Source organism: Cynoglossus semilaevis, chromosome 3, assembly GCF_000523025.1.
Source record: "Cynoglossus semilaevis isolate Cse_v1.0 chromosome 3, Cse_v1.0, whole genome shotgun sequence".
Classification (NCBI taxonomy): domain Eukaryota; kingdom Metazoa; phylum Chordata; class Actinopteri; order Pleuronectiformes; family Cynoglossidae; genus Cynoglossus; species Cynoglossus semilaevis.
This window is the reverse complement of record NC_024309.1, coordinates 5,239,896-5,255,458: the sequence shown is the minus strand read 5'-3', so window position 1 is coordinate 5,255,458 and position 15,563 is coordinate 5,239,896. Positions and strand designations below refer to the sequence as shown.

General features: G+C 40.5%; 1 protein-coding gene across 6 annotated transcripts in view; it reads right to left on the bottom strand.

Annotated features, from left to right (window-relative positions):
* myripb (myosin VIIA and Rab interacting protein b) overlaps positions 1 to 15,563 on the bottom strand; it is a 115,731-nt gene that overhangs the window by 80,014 nt on the left and 20,154 nt on the right. For 4 of the 6 annotated variants that reach the window (XM_025054326.1, XM_025054328.1, XM_008307564.3 and 1 more), the window contains exon 3: positions 1,168 to 1,377. In XM_025054326.1, coding sequence (XP_024910094.1) covers positions 1,168 to 1,277 — 110 coding nt within the window. In that variant the 5' untranslated portion in view covers positions 1,278 to 1,377. Of the gene's footprint in view, positions 1 to 1,167; positions 1,378 to 6,982; positions 7,468 to 15,563 lie in introns of those variants that run through there. The other 2 variants (XM_017031530.2, XM_008307565.3) reach the window with 2 other exon arrangements.

Genomic DNA, 15,563 nt, shown 5'->3' with positions numbered 1-15,563 from the left:
TTTTCCAGTGTGTGTGAGAATGAAACTGAAACATAGTCAGAGCTGGAACCAGAGACTAGTCTTTAAGCCTCAACTTCACTTGACATTGGGCTGCTAACCAGGACTCAGGCTAACAATTTAGCCATTAAAAAAATCAGTCATAAAATATGTGACTGTTTATATCAATTATCCTACACAATGCTACATCATTCTTAAAGACTCTCTCTTGATAGGCTACAGTGTTATGATCTATACCAGAAGCTGACTCCTGTTCCATCAGCTGGTACTTATGGTATGGCACATGTTATCTTACTCTCTTCTTTTTCTGGCTCATCAATAGCTTCCTATTGCTTCAGTCGTCACCTGATCAACTGTTTGAAACTCCGTACTTTTCTCCTGGAGCTACAGCCTCAACAAATGTGACTGTCTTCTTTATACAGAAAGAATCTGATTGTGTCGTATTTATTTTTGCACATGGAAATCAAAGAACCAACATGTCCCGGGAACCTGGGTCATCCTCCAATGGGGACATGACTTCAGACAGGTCAAATAGCAGATTGTGACCTGGTGTGAAAAATATTGCCCAGACTTGAACAGGAAAGAGATTGTGAGAAATATTGCCCAGACTTGAACAGGAAAGAAGGTTTCGCTGATTGAAACACCACCTGGAGAAGTTTTTAAAAAACAGGTTTTGGGGAGAGGGGTATTTACTTGAAGATTTTATACTTAACCTTTCATTTCAGAAAGTTAAATTTTGTTGATCAGTCCAACGTTGTATTTTACATTTATTTGATAGTACCACCTTATTGATAAGTTTTACTTGTGTTCCTGTTACACTATTTTCCCGTAAACAGAAATGTAACCTGGTTTTTCATTTCCACATCAAACTCGAGACAAAAAAAACACAAAACCAAAGAGAAATAATACTAATTGACAGCCATTGAGCTGCAATAACAACTCTAAAATCATCAAAGCTGTAGATAAACACAAACGCGAGCGACGTGGCACTAAAATGTCAGCATCAATCAGTGGAAATGTCACAACAATCACTTTTAAATTAGTGGCTAGAATAAACAGCAAAGACAAGTAAACAGAAGGAGTCAAGCTGCAGGTAAAAGTACTGACTACGTGTCTCAGGTGAGAGACACAGAGACCAGGGATAGTTCTGTCTGAATTAACCCGACATACCTCAGCCTGTCTTCCTCCTTCTTTCGCAGCTTCATGTCCCGTTGAACCACTTTCAGGACGTGCTCTGCTTCATCGTCCGTCAGGCCCGACAGGTCCAGTTTCCGCCCCATTTTTCTTGGCCTCGCCACTGTGAATAACTGCTGCTGAACAGACGGAAGAAGAGGAGGAAGCACGGCGTCTGCTGCTCAGGAGGCCGAGGCTGACACAACCCTGGAGGAAGAGGAACGGATGGAGAAACTTAGGGATTTTTATAACAATTTAATAATGATTTCTTTTTTTAAACTAAAGTTTTGCTAACTTATAGCAATTGTTGAACTAACTGCAATGGCATGTGACAATGGATCCAAGGATCCAAGCTCACTGTCACACTGTTTAAGGGGCTTTAAAACATTTAAAAGTTAAAATTAAGAAAAAAAAAGTTACTAAAAACATAACACAAAAACGAGAGAAAAAAAGATACCCACAATACAAAGTAGGAGAAAAAAAAGACCCACAGCCCACAGTGCAAAAATACAAAACCCACAGTTGAAAATAGGAGACTAAAAATATAATATAAATATGATACTGGCATCCTGCAGGGTGTTTGTGGAACAAATGGAAAAGACGTTGCATGGTAATCACGATGGCACCCAGTGTGGGTGAAGTTCTGTTACACAGAAAAGTTACTGCACAGTCAAAATAAAGCCATGACGGAGAAAATAATGTAAAAACGGGGAAAAATAGGGGGTTAGAGGGACACAGAGACAGATGAGGAGACGGACAGAAGGTCAAGGTCCATTAACTGCAGAGACCCAATAAGATGGGTGAACAGTGGCAGTGGCGTAAGGAGTGATGACTCAGAAGCTCGGACAATCACGTGCCTTTCTATGATTGGTCCAAAACCTGTGTTGACAGAGCTCCACCTCAGCTCAGAGCATCAATGAATGAAGCGCAGGGTCGCATACAACCAGAACTGTCATCATCCTCACACCTTACACAGAAACAATCTCTCCTGTATTTGTAACTGTAACAAATACAGCTGACCGCCTTAGAAAAAACCATCTTTGGTTAATTTGTCTAAAACTGAAGAGTTGTCCCTTTGTACCAAAAAATGTGTTTTAGGTTCTTTATATAATTACTCTCAGCAATGATTAGAACCAGAGATGTGTAATTCACAAGAGCACACGAACAAGCACAAACACACACGTGTGAAAGATAGCTTTTGTCACATTTTCAGCTACGTGGAAGAAGGAGAAAAAAAAAGCTGTAAACTCTCTGTTCTGCTCTCACGGGCTGTAAATACACACAACTCCATTCACAAACGCTCCTCATTCAGTCAGTGTGATAACAGGCCTTGCCATCAGCCGAGCCAGAATGGGATTTTTTTTTTTTTACACAAACAAACTGTGCCCACACATATTATAGAGTGAGCTCCAGAAATAAATCATTTTTTCACACGTGACTGTCTGTGGATTGGACTTATTTATTTTTGTGCCCACACATATTATAGAGTGAGCTCCAGAAATAAATCATTTTTTCACACGTGACTGTTAATTAATCAGAATCAATTTGTCTGGCTGAACATAGTCACACAACCTCAGTAAGTGGCAGTAATGTCATATTTAGGAACGTTTTTTTTTTTTAATTAATCAGAATCAATTGAATTAAGGATCGATTCATTGAATTGATCGTGATTAATGAAGATGAATCATAACTAATCAAGACATACACAGCTACCGTGTGATTAATCTTATTAAATATTGTAATTGCTTGACAGTTCTAGTTATTAATTATTGTTATTATTAGTTATTATTATTTCAAAAACTACAGACTGACCTGTAGTTTAGGTTATTAAAATGTCACTGTTTCACACTTTAAGGACAGAATTCATTAAGAATCCAGTCCCTGATTCTTTCCAAATGTAAGGAGAACATAAATGCACCATTACTGTATGTCCATCATTACATAGCCACAAGGGAGGGGAGGCAATTATACCTCTTTTTATAGTGAGTGGTGTCAAGGACGAGCGTGGAGCATCATTTGTGTCTGTGAGAGTGTCTATATCTGAGAAGCTCTGGTGACGCACAAACTCCAGGCAGAAAAAGAAAACTAAAAAAACACATCAAGTCCATTTCTACTCGTGGCAGTTTGCACACAGGCGAACATCAGACAGTAAAACATCTGTGAAACCCTGGATTTCTTTATACAGCAGCAAACTATGCAGCAACAACTCAGCCACGTCATCAACAAATCTTTCAGTGGCCATCAGTCTGAGAAAGAATTCTCCTTTACCAACACTAGTGTAGATGAGAGTTGTTTCATTTTTTTTACAAAGCCAAACCCACAATCATCAAATATTCAGCAACAAACGTTGGAAACTTTGTTACACAACAACAAAGCTCAGGTTGGGAAAAAGAAAATGTTTCAAGCTAAGTTTAACATTATGGTTCTCTGAACAGTGAACTAATGTAGAGAGAGAGCAGGGACTCAGGGGAAAACCACTGTATGTATATATTGCTTGTAAAAAAAATAATTATTGATCTGGGCCTTGTACCATGTTAAATAATGATTTAAAGATTTGAAAAAAAAAACCCTGTTAAAATCTGCAAACTCACAAGACAGGAAACGTTCCATGGTGCAAGTGAAGTAGTCATTAAAAGATTTATTATTTTTATTGGCTCTGAGAATTTTCAGTCGATGGCTGCCACTCTTTTTTTTTTTTGTCTGTCTTTTTTGTATGTTTATTTTAGCAACTACTTTATGAATATGTGCTTTTAACACCATTTTTATTACATATAAAATGTACTAATTCATTAGTGACTGTCAGAGAGCACATCAACACAAAGCTGTCCCACTTCGGCAGCACCACGTCCAGTCCGACACTCCCACTGTTGTGGGAAAATAGGTCACACCAACGCAGGTCTGATCGACATAAAGAGTTACCCTGTCTTTTCCTCTCAATGACACGCTACACACATAGATCACCAACACGCATACGTATGTACACGCCGATAAAGCACACTGACGCCCATACATAAAAATGCCACTGCCTTGATCATACCGGCCCTGCTGCTGTGTGTCACAGCAGAAAGGAGGAGGAACAGAAGTAGGAGGAGAAAGAGAAGAGGAGGGCAGGGAGGCTGAGGACAAGGCCCTGCTGGGGTGCTAAAAGGGCAGGAGCAGCCATGCGCTAAATGAACTGCTTGCTTTAGAAACTCCACATCGGATCAGCGTTTTGTCACCGCCGCAGGCAAGGAGATGGAGATTAACTTCACTGAAATGATTATTTGGACTGTGAAAGGATGCAGTGAACTGACTTTGCAATTACAGCTCCTTAAAGTGTTCTGCCCCCTTATCAGTCACCGGGAGGAGTTTTTTCTTACTTTTTTTTACTTTTTTATATTTCTGCTTTATTCTTGGTATAAGCATGGAGTTTTTTCTAATCCAACAAAAACAAGGCTGCAGGAGAGCGACAAAAAAGAGCTGAAATTGTGTCGTCAACCCTGGATGTGTCAAGGGGAAGTCAGGCGGTGCTGTTAAGGACAGATGTGTCACACAAAAAGCCTGCACACGTCTTCACACACGGCACAAACACCTTATTATAGGTGGGGAGTTAATTAAATGCATTCCACACTGAGTTACTGAAGGTTGAACTCAAGTGTTAAAGACAAATTATGAGTCAGAGTACGAAAATCTGAGACAAGTCTGAGACAAGTGTAAGTTGAGCATCCAGTGGTCCAGGTCACAGCCCAGTACTACTGCACGTTAATGCTGGACAGTGGGAGAATTTACATTCAGTGGAGACTCCGTATGGAGAAGAGCCCTTCATCATATGTCACTGTTTGACATCAGCAGGACCCACTGTGCCACATCCATCACTACCTGCCCAATTACTACTCAGTACTGAGCAACAGAGGAGGTGAGAGAGCTGCCGCTGATCTGTCAACACACACACACACACACACACACACACACACACACTCACACTCACACCGTAGGCCCATAACACATGCTGTGCATGTACACACATATTTTCGACCCAGAGTGTTAAAATCAAAACAGATGCTAATTGTATCAGCCTCTGAGTCGCCATGAATGGGGCCGCAGTGTTGGGATGACAACAGTGGGACGGATACAGAGAATGGAGCTGCAATTCCGGATTAATCTTCTCAGTTCTCCCAGAATGGGTTTACCCAGAACAGCAGTGACTGATTCATCCAGCATGTGGCTGAATAAATTCTTGAGGTCTTCGTCTTAAATGGAAAATGGTTTGTATGTTTACAGCACTTTTGTACAGTTCAGGGTTTTTTTTTACACACTTATATATCAATGGTGCAGATGCATGACAAGTGGCGTTAAACCCACATCCCTGGATGATAGAACAACCAGGTCCAACTAGAATCAACTCCATTTCTGTTGGTGACAGTGCTAAGCAACAATCACAGGAGAAAAAAGCAACAGATTGAATACTGCAGTGCAGACGTTCTTCACCAGGGTGTCTGTGGCTCACTGCCAGAGGATCCATTAAAAGTTTCCTGATTCATTTATTACAATATAGCCCTGTATTCATTAACACTGCCAAGAAGGTTGTGTTTCCATCAGCGTTTGTCACTCTATTTGTCAGCAGCCTTGCTGAAAAGACAAGGATCGTATTTCCATCTCTGGAACAAAGATCAAATTTGTATCATTAACCTCGTGACTTTCTGACGTCCGCTGACACTGCAGAAAACCATGGTGCAACACGTGCTGTCTGTGAATTTGATTTTTTTTAATGACCATGGTTAAATATAGAATATTAACATTGATAAAAACCAATGGGAGGATCACTGAGGTTTATCTTTAAATTGGCCTCTCAGTAAAGAAGGCTGAAAGTCGGAGAAAACCCATGTGAAGTCAACAAGTAATAAACATGTGCACAGTAAGCAGAGAATCTGATTGGTCAAATCTGGGACTTGGCTCTGGGCAGTAAGTCTCACTTTGACACCACACCAGGTCTGTTACAATCTAATTAGTGGAGTTAACAAGGAGAACGATGAGATATTCCATTGGTTAGTTAAGCCTCGCTAATTAACCTGGTACACACTCTGCAAATAGAAAATAATAAGATGCACAAGAAAATAATGGAGAAGGATGCAACCTAAGAGGAGCGCTGAGCAACGTACTTAGGCCTGTGTGTCAGTGGAGTTTGTGGGTTGAACTACCCAATTAACAATTAACACACTCTGTGCTGAGTATCTACAGAAATGCCCCGTGATGAAATCCACTATGTCTACCCCACTGACCCACTTTTACATCGTGACCCACCAGTTGGCTAACACGTTTGTCTCACTAAGAACTTTCGCTGCCCTGGACCAAGTACTCAGCAGCACCTTGGTCAAATGTGGATTTTCAGCCCACATTCCTCGTGGTTACAGGTTCTTCTGCAGCCATGACACTGAAACAAACGACTCACATTAACTTGTTCTAAAACCACTGTTTTAATAGATTTCCTACATCCTGCAGCTCTTCAATCTGTTTTCCCCCCTCTGCTACTGCTCTGGAAAACAAACAACATCATAAAGGTGGCTGCTTCCATCCACCTCACTTCCATACAGCATCTTTCCTACACCTACAGTAGTCACCTCTCCCAGGCTGCACCGACAGTAATAGCATCTGTGCGGCTGGAGATGACACCTTCTCCATCACCCACACGCTGGAAGCCGAAAACGCGTCTTTGTTGAAAGTGAGACGCACAGAAGCTGCAGCGATCCCCGCACATGTCGCGGCTGCAGCGGCATCAGCTGACACCTGTCTCCCTCCATCCACCATGCATCCACTCCGCCGCACTGACACTCACCTACATCCGCTCTGAGAATCACTTACACAGGGTCAGTGGGAGCCGAATGGTCGCCGGTTACAGTCTGAGCCTCGTTATCCAATATTTCACGCCCGAAAAATGACAACAAAAACAGAGACGCAGAAAAATGCGCCTCTGCAAGTGTAAACTTCCGCGACACCTGCTGTGATCCTTTTTTTTTTTTTTTTTTTTACCCCAAAGAGGCAGCAGACGCAAGCACAGCTGAATGGGTGATCACGAGGTTTGTATTACAAGGAGGAGGAGAACAAGGAGGAGAGGGAGGCGGAGGACGTACGGGGAGTGAGGTGAGCCGCTGGCACAGACCCTGGCTGTTCCCGTGCTCATGGTGACACAGAAAAGCGTTTCCGGGATGTGAGGCACAGACACTAAAACTCTTGGTCAGTTGTTGTACTTGGATCGGTTTGAAATCCAATGCCATTTGTCTTGACGTTGACAGTGACACCATCATCCTGCTGCTCCTGCAGGAGGAGGAGGAGGAGGAGGAGGAGGAGGAGGAGGAGGAGGAGGGACTGTGTTCAGTCACAGCGCCTGTCACCTTGGAGAAAACATTCAGTTTAATCCAATCTCCAAATGTGGTCCACATTAAATGAGCTAAAAAAGGAGAATTTTTATTGCAACTTTAAACCAAGAAGTGTTTCCACAAAATCCTTCAGGTTGTTTGTTCATCATAAGTGGAGTGAAGTGAGGAAATCAATTGAAAATATTGAAATTATTTAAAAAAAAACATTTATCGGTTGTGGAGTCATTTAAAAAAGGCTAAAAGTAAGTCTTTAAAAAGTCAACAATTATCACCATTAATAATAATGATAATAATAACTTAACCCCAATGACTAGACCAAACGTCGGACTAGGCTATTTTTAATTATTTACAAAAAAAGAGACAAAAGACAGTAAAATACTCAAACTCATTGTTAACCATGAAGAGAACAATCAATCAACCATAAAGCAATAATTGAAAAAATAATTAAAATAAAGCCATTAGAAGCTTAAAGTCATCCAAAGAGAGTGTGGAATTAAATGATTAGCAAAAGTAGTGTAAAAGTTATCCAGGTAAATTACCTCAAAGTTAGTTCAAACTGCACGAGAAAGTGTAATGCAAATACGGCAAAAAGAAATTAAAAATTGCTAAAATAAATAAATAATTGAATCCAAATTCAAAAACAGTTTGTAAAGGTGAATTGAGAGACGTCACTTTAACCAAAAGGAAAGCAAGAGACGGTGAAAATTCTGCAAGAATCTACTGTAGAAAGAACAGAATAAGTCAGTACTTCGGGGAAGGGGGGGCATCAAAGGCTAAAAGTGACAAATTTACACAGTCTTAGTGTAAAGAGTCTGTCGTCAACTTTAATTGTTGGATTCTATTCAGCAACACACTCCACCGTAGAGATGCCAACGTCTGCACACTCGTACGTTTGAATCTGAGGATGAATCAACCCTCGTCACCAAACCTGTGTGAAGATGGAGCGCCTGACGTCTGGTGGAGATGTAATTTGGCCGAGCGTCAGTGATGATGATGATCAGATCAGAACGCTGAGCCAATAAAGACAACTCTGCCATTTGTTCCCTGTTATTGCTGCACATCCTTCACAGCAGGAGACGCTGACACTGGTGAAACATTTTAGTACCAACTCAGCAAGGTACAAACTCTGCTGTCGCTGACGTTTTCCCTTATCTCTTAGTTCAATTAAAGATTCATCTATTTATTTTACAAATGATACTGTGAAGAGACAAACTCCTCAGAACACTGCGTCTTCACTGACGGAGACGCCTTATATCAACATACACTGTGCACACAATATGTCCTGCTGCAGTGGTAAATATATCTCCATTATGATTGGATTCACATCACAGTGTCAGATTCTCTAAATAAATTGTGTCAAGAAACAACAGGCAAACATCTCAGTTAAATGGTATAAAAAAACCAAAAACAACCTTGGGCTCGATATTGGTCCCAATTTCAGGATCGAACATCAAAAATATATAAATATTCCAAGTTGCAGTATTGGTATTGGAATCGGACAAAAAAGAAAAACTAGTATAGAGCCATTCAGAGAGACCATCAGTTAATACTAGGAATCGAACGGAGCTGTAAGGCAACAGCCCTGACCATCGTCAACATTTCATCAACATTTTAGAAATAAAAGGTCAGGACTGAGTTAAATGTTTCACTTGTGTAAACGCTGACTGACTGACTGACTGACTGACTGACTGACTGATTGCACTTTAAAAATGTATGTGCTTATTATGGTTCCCTGCTCTTTTCTAAATTACACGTGTCTGGCCTGTTTAATTGCAGTTGCCCTTGCTTTGTCTGCGGAGCCTGAGCTGCGGAGCCTTCGACTGCCGACCGACCCAAACAACAAGAAATATGGTTTTAGCTTGGATTTCATTAAACTAATGAGAAAGTGTGCAGTCCTGGTCCGGGGTCAGTTAATGGCTGCACACTGTGATTCTGCTGTAGAGTACGGTTACTTCAGAGTTTCACATGATCACAAGCACATTTCTGCGTCTTTAAAGCCACTGCTGGTCACACATATGTTTGCGAAAGCTTATTAAAGGCTTCACGCTGCAGTAATTCTGCCGTTTATGCTTTTAAGCCCCTGCTGCTGAGTCATTCACCGTGGGACCCTGCGTTTACATCTGCCACTCTGAGGTGAATAAAAATCCTCAAATAAAATCTCCAAAGGCGGCCAGGGAGTGATGATTGTTAGATTAGAATATTCAGAGTGGTCAGGACTTCATTTCATCTGCGTCACACTCTGCCGTTACAGCAGCCTGGTGCTTCACACCAGCGTGTTAACATTCAATTTACTGTTGGGCCTTTGTAGACAGATTACAGCTGTAGCCGGGCCGGAGAAGGTGACATTTGGAGGTTGCCTTTCTCCACGGACCCACGCTGGCTACGCACTGTTATGATCTCGTCCTTCAAGCAAATGTCAGCCTTCACGACCTTGTTAATGACCAATGAATCAAAATGCAAGCAGCCAAATGTTAGCAGCCGTGTGGCGTCAAATACTGAGGGTTTTGTTGGGGGAGCGAATTCCTTCTTTTTATAATCCATATTTATTAGTATTTTTCAAAACCTTTTTTGTGCTCAAAACTTTGATCATAAAATATTTGAAAAGGTCAATATTTCTAACCTTATACAATTTTTAACCAACACTGGAATAGAATCTGACTGTGTTTTACAAGATGTCTTTTTTAAATGTCAGTAAAATTATTAAAGTATTTATAAGTACTATTTGTTGTTGGTAATTATTTTAGCTTACGGCAGATCCTTTTGAATACCGTCCTTTCCATCCTACCGATGAGGGCAGAAAAAAATGTTGTCGCTGTCGACTGAAGTTTCAGTGGGTGCAGTCATGCAGTAAAGACAAAGTGACGTCTCCTCTGTGATCAGAGAGGCAGCAGGTGATCTGAACATGAGGTGCCGCACTATCACCTTCAATGCTGCACATTCAGTCTTCCACCCATCTCTGATCCACACTGACACACACACACACACAGGAGCCCACCTGTGGGTGTGTGTGTGTGTGTGTGTGTGTGTGTGTGCACGTATCCTTCTGTTGACTTGAGTCTTGTTGGGACTTTTTTTTCTACGTGTGGCTTGGAAACTATGTGCTCATGCATATGTTACAGCATGAGGAGATTCATCTGGAAAGAAGAAGGAAAACCAATCATTAACCCTGACTGTTCATATCTGAGCTTAAGAAACGGTGAGTCTACTGCTGTAGTGACGGCTAAAGAAAGTTCTGACTTATCATAGACATTAGACATTAACATTTTTCCCTTTTAGGTTAGAGTTTAAAATGAAAGTTATTAAACTATTAAATGATCATCTTTATTCTAATAAAGGTGGGAATTACAACATTTCTCCGAGGCTAACGGGCTAAAGTTTGATGTATTACTGGGGTGGTGGACACTGAGGTTATGAATCTAACTTTAATCTCTGATTTCAGGGGAGAAAAAGTTTATTAAAATAAAAAGGTAAGTCATATTTGAAAATGTCAGCTTTATGAGCTTTAGTTAGTGTTTTTTTTTTAAGAAAACGTTCATTTCAAGTTTATTTTCCTCCTTCAGAAATTTCCAGAATCCATGTCACCCACTAAACACTCGTGTGGCCCACATGAGCCATCTGTGTAGGTCAGAGGCCCAGATGACTGACAGGGTGAAAAACATCCTAATAAACCCCAGGACTGTGTGCCGCTCTGCTACTGTACATAACTGACAGCAAATATCCCCGTCCCTCTGCTGATGTCGGCTCCTTCGTTCGTCAGCGACTCAGCTCGTTCCTCTTTAACATACATTGTCTTGCGTTTGTCATTGACGAGGTGGAGGTGAAGCCTCTGCCTACTCAGCATGACTAATTGCACATAAGTGGCCATCGCAGTGTTGGAAACAACGCATCACAAATAGCAAACAAACACAGTGAGTCACTCTGTGCATTGTGCTGCTGCTGCTGCTGACGGGGGAAAAGGCACAAAAAAAAAATCAGGTTTTTGTTACGTATCATAAATATGCATATACAGTGTTTGAATAATGCTGTTGATGAAATCCCCACAGTGGATACATTTTAAAGTCACATCCACTGCCACAGCTCATGCACATGCTGCAGTGGACCTCCACTTACAGTAGGTAAAAAAAAGTATAAATCATTTGATACAGCTGTCTAATCTGAATACACTGTACACCGTTGTACCAAGTCAAAATTATACGTAATCCCACAAATACTAAATGGAAGTAAAATGTCAGAACTGGGCTTTTTATCAGTAACAAAGAATAACGTTAGCTTACGTAAAGAAAATGACTTATGTACATATGACCTTAAAATGAACAAAACCTACTTCAAAGTTGGCATCGAAATAATCTAAGGCTCTGAACCGTAACAAAAGTAGCAGAATAAGAAAATTAATTGAGAAAAATAACACATGTAATCAAAAATATAGAAACGGTTCTAAATATTTAAAAGTAGCTAAAGTTGAGCACAAAATACATTAAAATATAGCTGATATATAAAGACAAATGTGCCAAAATCTATTAGTCAAGGCACTGAACAATGTTAACTGAAGTATAGAAAATGTAAAAAAAACAAAAAAAAAAACCTTAAACAGATAGCCCTGAATAGGGATAAAGTTAAAACTTAGTGAAGACTATAATAAAAAGGTTAAAGTGAAAATAAAAGGTGTAGAAACGACTTAAAGATTGTTTTAGGTTTAATGTTAAATACCCTGAAAACTGTCCCACAGACAGAAAAACCCACGTTTCCAAACTGATTTAATATGGCCTTTTTATTAGAACATAAACAAAATGCTATAATTGAACAGGGCAGTTAGTGGAAAGGGAATCTAAGTGTCTGGACGGCAGGATGTTGCACATTCTTGTGGGAAACTCTGGCCTGGAGCGTTAAACTTCTCAGAGCCAGGATGTTCTCCTGACCAGTTCTCGTTTGTGGCAGTTTCTCACACACTCTGAAGAGCTTTTTATACTTTACAGTGTTTCTTTGAGCCTCTAACACCTCCTAACCAACCCTGCTCTGAGCCAATGTTTAGACACCATAACACATAAACAGTCTGGTCAATCTCCTCGTAGCCATCTCTGGTCAAACTGTAGCAGCCTGTGAACTCCTCCGCCTTTCCTGACAACACTGCAGACACGCGGATGAGTGAGAGTAAACTTGCCAGCCGTTCCACTTCCCGCTTTCCCTGCCAGCACTTTCTTTCCAGCCAAAACCAGACCCAGCTGTTCACATAGGATGTGTTTTGGCTGCGAGTCACTCAGCCCTGTTTAGATATTTCCACAAAGTGCTGGAGACGCAGTTTTAATTTGTTTAGCTAAAATAAACAGCAACAAAACAACTGAACCTTCAATATGAACTGAACTCAACTTTTTAATGAGCTTGAGTGTTGAGTGAAACACAAATTACACTGTTTTTACAAATCCACTCATCATCTGATAAGCCAAGATACTTCAGACCAGTGGTTCCTAAAATGAGGGGCGCACACTGTAGGGGTGCCACACAGTTAAGACAGAGGGACCATGTTAAACAAATAAACAAAGTAAAGATCAAAGTCTTAGAATTGTGAGCACAAAGTTTGTTTTTTTTTATTGCTGATTACGTGAATGGACGTCTCCTGGACTGTTAATGAGCAGTCAGGCAGACATTATCATCAACACCACCAGGTGGCCAGGCAACAGGTCGATGATTTAACTGTTGATGACGTGGTGTCTACTACTCTACTCATATTCACCCTCTCACATCCATTCCATTGCCTAGTTCCTCAGTGTTTTCCTCTGATGAAGGTGATTGTAGTTTTTAAAAGGGGACCTAAAACTACAGGATAACCACAGGTTTTAATGGACATTTTCTGTTATAAAGTTAGTCGAAAGCTCCGTTGTTTTTAAAACCAGCTGCTGGCTGTGGATGGGTCTGTGCAGTTTGAATATAATGGGAAAAAAGCAAATTAAACAAAGCAGAACATACAAAAGGTTCATTCTGAGGTGGTGAAACCCAGGAGCTTTTTTTGTTTTTGTACTTCAATGCAATTATGAACTTTCCCTTTCAATAAACTCTGAAATATATTCCACACTATACTCTTAAAACTCTGTGGTGGCCTGATGCAGAGCCCTAACATCAACAAAAGACCTAAAAATACAGTCTGATTCTAGACTAAATATATCATTTCAGCTTTACAATAAAGCTGTTTTTACAGTAGCAAAACATGATCTCTTACCACTGACAAAAAAATCCATATGCACTGATTTCTTTTGCTTTGTCCTGTGACATTATTTATTACCCACAAGGCACTGGGCCTGTCCACATTCTGTCTTCACCTGTTACAGTTATGACAGGCTTTCATCTCTCAACAGCAGCTTCATGCCTCAGTGGCATTGTTTGAATCCAACTCATTGTTGCCATGACAACCAGAGCTAAGGAAGAACGGGATAGAAGTGAGAGACAGTGAGGACATTGACCTGTCCTTTCTCTGACTTACTTACATGATATTATCATTAATATTAGGACTGATGGGCGTGGTGCTGAATGGTCAGTACTGACACAGTACTTTCCCACTCGGTGCTTTTAGCATTTCACAATCACCTGTTCACACCACTTAGTTACCATAGTTATGCAGCACTTCCTCTATCAATCACTTTCTCCTCTTGCTCTCAGCACAGCCAGGTGCAACTTGGTGTTTGTTTATGCCACCTGTAGTCTGACCAAATGCTCAATCCTCTTCAGGGTCATGGAGAGACTGGAACTAATCCCAGCAGTTGCCGGGTGAGGGCATGGTCACACCCTGTACTGTATGTTTGCCAGCCCATCACATATAGAGATGAACAACTGCTCATACGTGTGCTCAAGTTTCCATTTAATAAAATATGTTTTGGACAGAAATCTCACAGAAAAAATAGAGAACATGTAAACTTCATTCAGAAAGAGAACGAACCAGTTCAGTAAACCAGTGATTTTGTTGCTTGAAGGCAATTACTCATTAAGACTTTTCTGTGTTAAGATGACAATTCAACTGGTGGCCAGTACTGGTACTACAGTCACAAAAGGCAGATAATACCGTTGGTTTACATAAACTACCAGAGGATTATGTCTGCTTTTAGTTCAGGCAACAAAGCTTGTTTATATGAGGATATGTTGCCACCAATTCTGAACCATAAAAACTACACTCATCAAGTGTCTCTTTGAATTAACATAATTATCAACATGGGCTTTACATCTGTAGCTTGTGTCACAGAGCGTGTCAGAAAGTGTGCCCCAAAAATTTCAATGAACCACAGGAGGGTGTCTTCACAGGACTTCTATTAAAAAAAAGTACTTTAACATTTAACACAACTGCATATACCATGATCCCTTTAGAAGTGATTTTTCGGTTTATAGTTTTCACATATTATATGTCAGAACAGTAGAAATAATCCATAAACTCACTGGCTGATATTCCACAGGTGTGCAGCAGTCAGAGTAGGCTGACTGAAACACTTATCGTCACAAAAGCTCTAAGAAATCCTGAAGCGCCACAGCTCTGTGTTTCAGATGACAAACCAAGTGAAATCATTTCACTTCACAGCATCTCATGGTCACAGCTGCAAGAAAAATCTATAACAGCCACTGAAGTGTTACTAAATTCATCCCGAGTGACTCTACATCAGCTCAAAAGGCCATTAACGGCATTCATGAAAAGCTGCATTAAAAAATATATATATAAAAATAATATTTCTGCGGGTTACATCAGTGTCATTTGCTTCATTGATTCAGTATGGGGTTCATTATGAGAAAATACCATCTAATGGAACCACGTTTAGCACACTCAGCGTTAGAACTCACCTCAAAAAACATCATTTTCACAGTAATAAAAATGTTATATGCACTGCGTCAATGTACTAACGTTCTCATATGAATCAGTTTCTTGCCTTGTGGGAGAGATACGGCAGATATGGCTCCCAGCAACACTGACATATGAATAAATTGATTATCTACAGAGGGAGTGATTTAGCTTTAGCCCACTGTGTCAATAAAGCAGTATTTTATTTAATCTGATGGGAGAATCTGAAA